At 37.4% G+C, this 12,242-nt stretch overlaps 1 protein-coding gene across 1 annotated transcript in view; it reads right to left on the bottom strand.

Annotated features, from left to right (window-relative positions):
• TRPC4 (transient receptor potential cation channel subfamily C member 4) overlaps positions 1 to 12,242 on the bottom strand; it is a 147,791-nt gene that overhangs the window by 22,607 nt on the left and 112,942 nt on the right. The window contains exon 5 of the mRNA XM_032594214.1: positions 7,028 to 7,341. Coding sequence (XP_032450105.1) covers positions 7,028 to 7,341 — 314 coding nt within the window. The remainder of the gene's footprint in view (positions 1 to 7,027; positions 7,342 to 12,242) is intronic.

Below are 12,242 nucleotides of genomic sequence, written 5' to 3' on the forward strand. Positions count from 1 at the left end.
TGAGGGGGTGTTGGTTTCAGTAGGATGGTTGTAACATCTTAATATAATGTAATAAAAGATAATGGAACTTTTAAACTCTTTGACAAATGGCTAAAATAAGACCCTAGTCATATTATGTTGTAAAAATGAAAGCAAAAACTAGTCTCATATCTGGCCTGGTGACTAAGAAGATAGGATGTCAGGGGTCAAGTGACCCAAGGAAAGCCAATTCATATGAGGCCAGGGGTTAACGGCCTGGATTGACATGAAAAAGGTAACCCTACACTATCAGATTTCCTCTCTATGAAAATTTGTCTTAGCAATATTAACAGAATGAGGTAGTTGCCAAAGGGGGCTGAAATGACAGAAGTTATGATGGAGACTCAGGGCCATTGGAATTATGCAAAGCCAAAGGTTTGAGACAGCACAAACTAAGGGACAAAGAACTGAAGATAAATAAATAAGCCATGTAATAATTAAACACTGAAGAAAATATGCACAGAGTAGGTGACTCATGTTAGCACCGGTTTTCGCAGTCAATGATCTTGTGGTCCAGTTCTTTGTCATCTCCTGCCCTTCCTGAAGCCTTGCGTTCTGCCCTTGCTAAGATCAACCCTTGTTCAGAGGATCAAAGGGCTGTAACTCTGTACATGGCTCTTGGACCAAATCCCTGCACTTGCAACCATCCATGAGTTTCTGGTGTGTGTAACTAGAAGAATCTAAGGATATTCTAATTGACATTCAGGGTTTCTTTTCTCAAATTTATTTGCTTTTTTTTTTCTTAAAAGTAAATAATTTCACTTTTTTAATTTATATAATTAAGTTTTAATTATAGGATACGAAATGTAATTATGTATTGATTTATTTTGCTATAGCTATTCAACAATGGAGCAAATTATCATAAAATGATAAGGAGACTGATCTGATCCATCTCAGTCAGACTTTGTCTTGCCAGCAGGGATGTGCATGTGAGGAGGTGGCCATGTATTCTTCAAGGGCAACCTACATGTCAGGTGCTAACACTATCAGGGCAAGTTTAATCTAATTCATTGGCCCTAGGCAAAAGCTACTCTTAAGTTATTCTTTGAAAACTTCCTCAGGAAGTACGTAAATTTGACCCAAGGCCATAAGTTCCTTATTTTTAGTAACTTTAAGGACAGTTTCTAAAATTAATTACTGTGTCATTTGGGTTCAGTGTGAAATAACTTTGTCCTTTCTTTCTAAATGGTGTATATTCTCACTGTGAATATACCAATGTAATTCAGATGGTTTTCCCCTGACATCAGTAGCAGTTCAGAGACAGAACTAGAAATTACATAATGTAAGTGCTATAATAAATTATATAAAATGCCACATAAATCCCATATCAGTTGCTTTTTTAAATGTTCAGATAGAAACAGTGATGTAGAATAAATGGATGGTTATGGTTGAATAATACTGATTTGCTTCTGTCTAAATAAGAAATACTAATTATTAGAGAATATTAGCAAACCCTTTGGCAAAACATTTATTTAGATTTTTAATTAGACTTTGAAAAGAAGAAGATTAAAAATAAGACATTTTGTGATTAATTCTGGATTTAGTCCCTGTTTTTCTTTTCTTCAGTGAAATGAATCAGAAGTGAGATTTGCAGAATAGTTCCACTTATCCAAAATATATACACTTGACCTCAGTTGTAGCAATTTCTTACTTGACACATCCCCAAAGGCAAGGGAATTAAAAGCAAAAATGAACTACTGGGACCTTATGAAGGTAAAAAGCTTCTGCACAGCAAAGGAAACAACCAACAAAACTAAAAGGCAATCAATGGAATGGGAAAAGATATTAGCAAATGACATATCGGACAAAGGGCTAGTATCCAAAATCTATCGAGTTCACCAAACTCCACACTCGAGAAACAAATAACCCAGTGAAGAAATGGGCAGAAAACGTGAATAGACACTTCTCTAAAGAAGACATCTGGATGGCCAACAGGCACATGAAAAGATGCTCAATGTTGCTCCTTATCAGGGAAATACAAATCAAAACCACACTCAGATATCACCTCACGCCAGTCAGAGTGGCCAAAATGAACAAATCAGGAGACTATAGATGCTGGCGAGGATGTGGAGAAACGGGAACCCTCTTGCACTGTTGGTGGGAATGCAAATTGGTGCAGCCACTCTGGAAAGCAGTGTGGAGGTTCCTCAGAAAATTAAAAATAGACCTACCCTATGACCCAGCAATAGCACTGCTAGGACTTTACCCAAGGGATACAGGAGTGCTGATGCATAGGGGCACTTGTACCCCAATGTTTATAGCAGCACTCTCAACAATAGCCAAATTATGGAAAGAGCCTAAATGTCCATCAACTGATGAATGGATAAAGAAATTGTGGTTTCTATACACAATGAAGTACTACGTGGCAATGAGAAAGAATGAGATATGGCCCTTTGTAGCAACGTGGATGGAAGTGGAGAGTGTGATGCTAAGTGAAATAAGCCATACAGAGAAAGATACTGTATGTTTTCACCCTTATGTGGATCCTGAGAAACTTAACAGAAAAGGGGGAGGGGAAGGAAAAAAAAAAGACGTTAGAGTGGGAGAGAGCCAAAGCATAAGAGACTGTTAAAAACTGAGAACAAACTGAGGGTTGATGGGGGGTGAGAGGGAGGGGAGGGTGGGTGATGGGTACTGAGGAGGGCACCTTTTGGGATGAGCACTGGGTGTTGTATGGAAACCAACTTGACAATAAATTTCATATATTGAAAAATATATATACACTTACAGATTAATTAAGCCATAGTATCAAGACCTTGGTGTTTCTTATTTATATTTTTGTGTAATTATTCTTTTATTATATGGATTAAAAAAAAGAATCTAAGTTAACATTTTAAAGCCACTGCTTCTAGAAATGTTCCCACAATTAGTGATTCCCAAGACTATTGATGGCAAGATTACCCACTGATTGAAAAGTCATTAGCTGCATTACCTCTCAGACTTCCTTTATATAACAACTATTTTACTAATTCTTTGGTGAGATACGAACAGAAAGGTTTGGAATGTAATGCCACACTTAATAAAATAATACTTAACATAATATCCTAGTTGACTAAAGCCTGGCAATTTCTATGGTTGATGCTATAACACTGCTTTCCTAAAGATAACATTTTTGCCTCTTGCTCTTTAAAGGTATTTCTCAATTGCTACTTTAAAAAATTAGCTCATTCTCCAGTTAGATACTTACAACTAGAGAGAAAGAACAAGTAAAAAGGTAATGTACTCCACAGTTGAGGTTTCCCTCTATCCTTTGAAATAAAAACAATGAGGAAACATAAATTAATATAAGACACATCTGAATATTTTCGTCTTCATTTATAAGGAATAATGTAATATTAAAACAAATAATGTATGGGCTCAGTTGCCCAGTTCCAATTTTGAGGAATATATATGAAAGGAGTTTTTTTTTAATGAGACAATATCTGTCCCAAACCCATTCCTCTCTCCTCATAGGAGAGTCCCTTAACAAGAGACTATTAATTTCAAATTGCATGTGGAATAATTTCAGTGACTAAATAATTTGGTTTTCTTTAGTATCATATAGTTCTTCCCATGTTAAAGAGAAAACAGCCAGGAAGCTTGAAAAGAGCAGAAAAAAGTGTCCATTTGCTGGTGGGGAAATGAACAGAGAGACATAGAAGACACAGACTAGTCTGTCCAAAGGGCAGCTGAACTTATAGATCTTGGGAAGAGAGATCTGTGCTGGTGATAGGAACATAGGAGTCCTCATCCCTCAGACATATAGGGCTACATCCATAAGCACAGATGAGTTTTCACAAAGGTTCTGTAATATGGTCTGAGGATGGTCACTAAGGAAAGATCTTTATTTATTTATTTATTATTTAAATTTCTTTTTAACGTTTATTCATTTTTGAGAGACAGAGCACGAGCAGGGAAGGGGCATAGATAGAAAGGGAGACGCAGAATCCAAAGCAGGCTCCAGCCTCTGAGCGGTCAGCACAGAGCCCGACACGGGGCTCGAACTCACAGACCACGAGATCATGACCTGAGCCAAAGTCAGATGCTTAACTGACTGAGCCACCCAAGCGCCCCAGCAAGATGACTATTTAAAAGCAGTGACTGCGATATAATTTTCAGAGAACAGTGAAAAAATTAGAGGAGTAAGAGATGAAGTGTAAAGACATAGTGGTGTTGAAATTAAAGAGGGCAAGATTTCAAAAGCAAAAGTGTTAACAGGGTCACACGATGCAGAAACATTAAATAAGCTTTAAAGAGACCTTGACCATGGGGATATGGAGGCTCTAGGCATTTTCTAGAGTAGTGTTAGTGGACTGATGGAAGCAGCAAATTGCAGTTGGATGAAGAACGAATAAGAAGAAAACAAGGTGTCTTGTTCAGGCTTCCTTGAAGGGTTATTTGGCTAAAGGGAAGGAGAGAGACAGGAGTGGAAACTAATGGGAAACACAGGGCTCAGAGTCTCAGCATACATTTGCACCCTGAATGGAAGGAGTAATAGAGAGGAACCGTGTGAGATACAGGCAGGAGATCTCCTGATAATGATAAACAGATGTAACATAGCTAGCATTTTTTAAAATCTGGTTCTATGGCAGGCACTGTATTAGGTACTCTACATGAAGTATTAGGTTTCTTAATCCTCAAATGGAATAAGATCTCTGAAATAGTGGATAGTAAAAAAAAAAACACGTTGAAATTTATGGAGTATTATAAATTATAAAAAGAAGTGTATAGAAAGAAGTTATAAAAAGAAAATTGAAGACCAACCAAAGAAAAGAAATAAGATATAGAACAGGAGCCCTGAGGGTATTGCTAGACATCCTCTCACAATGACTGACACCAGTTATGTTGAAATAGAGTCATCAGAGACAGGTCCCTTATACCTGCCTAGGATATTCTCTACATTCTAGTGCATTCTAATACTAAGAGTTATTGCTGTAATTTTTAGTTGTTGAATAATCTGTTGCTTGTAGGTTTACATTCTATTATCTGGAGAAAAAAATTCAGGTGGAATACCTGATTTACTTGGGCTGAATGATTAGGACCTATAATATTTGAGATATGCAATTATCTGTTGCTTTTCACGATAATAAAGGACACCATTTACACTAAAGTAATACACAATCCAAGCAGTTCAATACCTTTGCTTCAAGAATACTAGACATTTTGCCTCAGACTTCCATAGCAATGGAACTTCTTGGACAGATCTTAAAATTAGTTCATAATATGTAAAATCATTTACCATGAAAGCGCTAATAGGTCAGTGTGATTCTTGGGAACTTAGGGATCATAAATCAGATGTCTGAGAAGGGGCTGGATCATGGAACAAAAGCTGTTCCCTGAATTAAACACAACCTGGGAGGTGAGTCAGTTCTAGGTGCTGTGTGGAAGTTCCTCCTGGAAGACAAAGCTTGGAATCAGAAGGTTATGGCAACCTAGGGAGATGGGGCAGTCTTGGCAAGCAGTTTGCATTGGGGCACGCGGTACGAAGTAACAACGGAGTTGTGAAAGCCATGGTGAGCAGAAGGGCTCTCCAGCAGAAATCCAGAGACAGACAGCAGACAGTATCCAAGACGTTTGTTAGAGGCTGAATTTTGGTCCTTGAAGGGGGTTGGTGGGATCTGATTGTTGTAACTCCCTACTCTCAGTTGCCAGGAGCAAATTACCAAGTCAGGGGGCACGACAGAGTGGGGAAAGATCTCAGATGTAAAAATTGAGACACAATTCAGGGCCATGCTAGTCACAAGGACATTGCTACAAGGGGTTTCATTGAATCCCTCGCCTCCAGGGTCAGAAAAAGGCATGAGGAAGATGAAAAGGCTGAATAAACTGGTCAGCCTGGGCAGCTGCTGTCAAAGAGCAGAAGAATCAAGGCTGGGAGCAAGGGAAGCTGGGATGACCTTTTGTTTTCTCTGTGACTCATGGTTTGTATCAAATCTATTTCAGAAAGGATCTGAGGAAGTTAAGGCTGAGATTAAACTTTTATGTACAAAGAAGCAGATGTTGATTAATTAAAATGGAGTTTTAATATTGGGATCAAAGACAAAACAGATACAGAATTGAATCAACAAGAATATTTTAGCCATCAGGGACTTAGTTTATATGAAGTTGTTGAGTTCTTTTCCTACTTGAGAAATGACTACTCTCTTATTTTACATAAAATTCTATAATGGCCTGTGAATAGGGTCTGATCTATAGTCCCGTATGAAGTAACCATGTATTATTCGCTGGTAGTTCCTGTGTAGAGGGAAAGGACCTAGGTGTCTTCATTCCCCTGCTAATGAACTCTTTGGCACAGTTGTGTGGTGGTCATAGTGGGGAGGAAATGGGCACAGGCATGGAGAGGTGTATTCTGTAAGGACTGTGTGAGCATCAGACATGGGGGCATGGGTCTGTGCTATCAGCAAACCTGCCTGAGATCAGCAAGAGGTTGACACTGAATGAGGCCTGTGGCTCATCAGGCGTCAAGGCACAGAGAGTTCTGTGTGCATAAGGATGGCAGCCCAGGTTAGCCTGGGGTTCCTATTTTGGATCATTTCTACATGCTCACATTTTTTATGTAGGGAATTAGAGAATGAAAGAACAAGCAAAGGGACTTTCATATCTGGAAAACACAGAGGAAAGCTCGAAAAGTACTTGGATTTTCTCACAAGATTGGTTTTACTTATATTCTGTCTTTTAATGTGCTTGTAAGATGCCACTAGGGCAGAGGTTTCCTCTTATTACACATTTTAAAACCAAATATACAGCTTTCCTTTATATGAGGTCACTTAAAAGGCCATTTTACTAAGACTTAAAATAAATGTAATGGAGATATATATATATATATATATATATATATATATATATATATATTTTTTTTTTTTTTTTTTTTTAGTGCCAGAGGGATCCATTTGTATTCAAAACCATGTTAATTCTGTTTTCTGTATTAAGCACAATTTCCTTTGCAACCACTTGTCATGGTTCAAGTTCATAATGTAATACACTCTACATTCCGCACAGCGTTACCAATAAAAGTGTCTGTTCGACTTACGTTGAAAATGCATTGTTCTGCTTTTCACATCGTATGCCTTTACAGCTTAACCCTTTTGTTTCTTCATAATAGAAATACAATTGATTTAGGCCATTTGCAAATGCTAGCAACACAAGGCAGTATATGAATAGGAACTTCAAAATGTCCAGGAGCATTCTTCCCAGAGATATTTGCAGAGGCCCCAGGTGAGAATTTGCAGTAAACAGTGAGATCAGGCGCAGGGAACTGAAGATGTTTGCGATGGCAAATAAAGCTTCAGCCACTAGAGTGGGATGCCACATGTCCCAAGATTCTCGTGGATTCAGAGCACTGTACTGGAGAGAAAAGAAAAAGTAAAACAAACTCATATGTATATGACTATGTCAAGTTCAGGCCAGAATGCTTTTTCAGGTAGATCTAGCATCGTGGCCTATTGCCCTTCACAGCGGCTGATATCCTCCACGATGGTGGCAGCGATATTCATCTACACAAAAATAAGAGTTTATTAAAGCAATTTATAATTTATAAGCTTTAATCAAAGTGACCTTCCTGGTCTGTCCTTGTCATTTGTATGTTTGTTTATAAGTGAATTGCATCTGGCCTCGACCTTTCCGATGGAACTTTAAAAAAAGAAAAGGAACATGTTACATAGAAAAAAAAAATCTGATTTTATATGAGGAAGAGCAGCAGCACGATAACAAAGAAAGATACATTATAAAGGAAAACTACAAATTTTGAACAAAATTATCAAGGGCTTTACTTTCTGTATTTACACACTTGCATAGTCTAGATGCATGCATGCAGGATACAAATTCCATATAAGTGAGTGCAAGTACTGGTCCATTGCCCTGGAAATAGGAATGACCACTCTGGGTATAAATGTTGGTGCTTTGTATCTGTTGTATCCTAAAGCAGATAAAACCCAACTTGGAAGCCATCCTGGAAGTCAATGAATTGTTAATTTTGTTATATTTAATATGTAGGACATGTGATTTTTTTTGAAGATTCCTTAATTAGATAAAATATGTGATCTAAGAAAGAATATTTGCTACATTAAACTTTGACCAGCAATTATTTAAAAAGTAAGACTTAGTCAGTTGACATGTCAGCTTTAAATTATCTTGACATTGAGCTGCATGAAAAGCAAGATGAGTTTTATCCCTTGTATTATTGAGGTAAATTTATATCCTTAAAAAAAAAAAAGGCCAAATATTCTCTTTGAAATACTGTGTTACAAAAATCTATAATTAAACTTGTGTAGGAATCAAACAATAAATTGAGTCATCTTCTTCATACACATCCCTAAAAAATATGTCCAAACAACATGATCTTTTTCCTAATAATCATGTTAGCAAAAACAGTTCTACTCCTGTATGAGTCCCACTGGAATATCAGAATATTTCTATTCTTTTTATATTGCATTTTATATCAAAGACCTTTACAAATGTTAATTAATTCTCTTGAAACCAATAGATAGTATTCTTTTAATCTCCCCGGGGATAAAATACATCACAAGCTCCTGATTTTGTTCAACACTCAGACTCTTGCTTGAATGACAATTGAAAACAATCCAATTTGAGCTAAAGGGAAATTATTTTCTATTTTTAAATGCTGATAACTGTTCTTGAACATTCTCAACTTCAGCATAAAATAGCTAATCATTGAAGACACATGAAGAATTAAAAACTTAATATTTTTTATTCATTATCACAAGTATCAGAGTGAGGGTTTATGGTATCAGCCACTACCTAATTCTCTTCTCTTGGTTGTCCCATATATGATGCCACCTCTGCCTTCAAAGATTAAAACCACCTTCACCTTCTTTGTCTTGCTTCTCCCGAAAGACACATGTTTAAATAGAGAACATCGCCCAGCCCCCCATTGATAGCTAATTCTATATTTCTCTTTCTCTTTAAGCTAACATGGCTTAGGACTATATCTCAAAATGTACAAAATGTGACATAGTAAGCATTCTTAAGGATGTGATCTTTTTACTTGGAATTCCTCATAACGTTTAACACAATATCCTGTACGGCTCAAACATTTTCTCCCAACGAGTACTTACTGTCCCGTGAGGATGGGAGGGACACCTGATAATAAAAATGCTCTAAGAGATTAACACAAAGTGCTGTGGGAATATAGAGAGAGTGATAAATTCTGTCTGGGGCTGATGGGGCCAGCAATGAATAGAGACTATATGTTGTTCAAGCTTTAAGGGTCCTTTGATGTTATGGCATCTACTGGAGACGCTGTTCCTCGTTCTAGATTTCACAGGCAGTTGGAGGCAGTTGGATATAGAATCCATCATCACATGGTGATATGGTACTTTAGATCCCTTCTTAGCAAATTGTCTCAGCTGGGACTTGCAAAATCATGCGAAAGGTTTTCCATTTTACAAATCATGAGATGCTAGATTCTACCCCAGTATAATTGCCCAAGTCTGCTTCAAAGTCTAGCACTTCTGGTAATTGTTGGGAAACAATGCTATGTGAATCTGTTCACATTTATGCATGGTCAGGGCTTCCTGAGCAAAACATTGCATGGCTGTTAAAAGATGTCTGAATGGCAAATAAGCCTTGGAAGTTAAATATAGAGACTTTCTGAGAGATTTGGAAACATCTCCCCTGGAGCCATCTGCTTAGATTCTAAGGATAATAAAACTAGGGACCTTTGCCTCCCCTGAGAGAATTTGTTTACTTTAGAAAGTTAAGGTCTTTCTCTTTCTGGGGGGGGGGGGCGGTGGGGGAAGATGGGCAGCTGGCACAGCTGTACTCTGTAAGCTCTGAGATTCATAATTTCCCAGTTCCCCTCCTGTGGTACAAACTCCTGCATGTGAAGGGTGCATCTGGCTCTCATCTGTCGCCCTGTGGGGAATTGGAGCATGGGGGACCAATGTTAAGATTGTTATGTAAGTAAACAATTTGTCTGTTCTCTGATCCAGAAAACTTGCTTCCTGTCAGGATTAAATAGAGATATAAACATTTAGTAATTAGCTCTTGATTTCATTCTTTTAAGTTCTGCTTTTTAATTTCTCTCCTGTCATTCACACATACATTTAGCTCTGGATTCTACATATAAGCATTGTTTTACAAGGAGATTTTTAAAATTCTTTCAAACCATGGCATCCTTTGAACTTGTAGAGAAAAATTAGGATTCTTCAATGTTAAATGTATTTTTCCACACCCTATGATTAGGAATTAAAAGCTTAACTTGAATTTAAAATTTCTCTTTGGCTCTGTTTTCTAAAACGTAGTCACAAAATCTATATTCACATTTTTAGCCCTCCATGTTTGCCTCTGGTCATTTGTGAGGCCTCTTCCCAGTGTCCCTAGCAGATCCTTCTTTCTCACTTGCTCCTTAAATAACTGAGTTTGCTTTGCAAGCCTCTTCTCTTCTCATTCTATCTACTCTCCCTGGATGTTTTCAGTGATCTCAACTGTCCGTTATGTGCTGATGACTCCCAGTCCTACATCTCCACCTGGATGTCTCCCCTTACAGTCATATTTTATATTCTACCGCCTCATTGGCTTTTCCACACGGTTATCTCACAGGCATCTCAAGCACACAGGTCAGAATTGGAATTTGTGCTCTGTTGCTCCTCAAGCTCTCTCTCCATTTACGTTCTCTGATCTTAATGAGGGGTGGCAAATCTCCCAAAGCAGAATTTGAGGTTGAGCCTAGATTCTTCCTCTCCCAACTCACAGGCTCTAAACTAAAATCTCATAGATACCGCTCACTCCTCTTCGCTGGTACCCTCACTGTCTTAAAGAAGTTCCTCTATTTCTCACAGAAATTATTATAATAGCCTCCTAACTGCTCTCCCTGCCTTGTATCTTATTTCTACTTTGGCCCATTTCCTCCAGAATTGTGTTTTAAAAGGGCCAGTCAGACCACCTCATATCTTGCTTAATGTTCTTTCTTCAAAGATTCTGCAATGTCCTTGAGATGAAATTCCAGTTTTTCAACATGTCATATGAAGCCTCTGGAATCTGGGTCCTGACTCTCTTTTGAGATTGATCTGCCATTTGTTCTCAGTTTGGTACTTAATGCTCTGGCTCAAACCTTTGGTACTGGTCACTCCCCAGATTTCCCTCACATTCTCACCAAAATTCCTTTCTATGAACATCAGGCCCTATGTCCAGAGCGGACTTAAATTCCAATTATTATGATTCTTCATCTGCTATTTATTCATTAAATATATGCTGAGTGCCTACGCTGTGCCAGACAACATCAAATAAAATGGAATTTATGGTGAGCAAATAAAATGCAGTTTATGTCACATGAGCTTACAATATAGTGAAGAAAGCAGACATTAAATAAGAAAAGCTAATCCTTCCCTTGACAGGTACTCTTTGACGGGTATGAATGGACGCTAGGATCCTGCTGACCAGAGCTGGTGGTTCCATGTGATAGAATAATCCTTGAAAGAGAAAGATCAAGTCTGTTAATTATACTTGAATTTAAAAAAATAATTAATTTAAAAAAAGGAAAGAGAAAAATCGAGAGCTACACATTGAAGTCCTTCTAGGACCATCAATTCCTGGTTTCCTTTTTCTCTCAAGTACTTGCTTTTTAGTATAAATGTACCGTAGTGTTGTTTTGTTTGAAACCTTCATTTTTACTCAGATTTTTTTAAGAGACTAGCTCCTTTGCAGACCTATATAACAGAATATTCAACCTTGGATTACTGTCAGTTTTCCATGTAGGGAGCTTTGTCTAATGCATTTTCAGAACCAAACATCTAATAGAGTGCTTTATATATGACAGGAGGTCAAAAAGCATTCTAGGGTGAAGAATCATAGACACATTCATGGTTGTTAGAAAAGATGAATCATTGGTAGAAATGTGAGTATCTTAATATAGCTGGAATATGGAGAATTTGGGTATAGTGATGAATCTAAGAGGAAGTTGGAGCCAGGTCGTGAACACCTTAGCAGAATGTTTAGAGGAAGATGAACTGAATCATAATACTGGGTTCTTTATATATATATGTAGTCTTTGATGCATACTTATAAAACTCAAGTAATTATAAAAAGTGAATAAAAAATTAAATTGATACAAAATGAAAATATTTGTCATATGAGAGTAAACAAAATGTATATACTGGTTTTAATTTCGATTTATAAGGAGAAAACCTTTCCTTGGTTTAGATAATGAAGTTGGTTAGATAATGAAGTAATGAAAGACAATAAGAAGGCATATGATTTTCTTCTGTAACAGATAATACTAGATTAAA

Source organism: Lynx canadensis, chromosome A1 (genome assembly GCF_007474595.2).
Source record: "Lynx canadensis isolate LIC74 chromosome A1, mLynCan4.pri.v2, whole genome shotgun sequence".
Classification (NCBI taxonomy): domain Eukaryota; kingdom Metazoa; phylum Chordata; class Mammalia; order Carnivora; family Felidae; genus Lynx; species Lynx canadensis.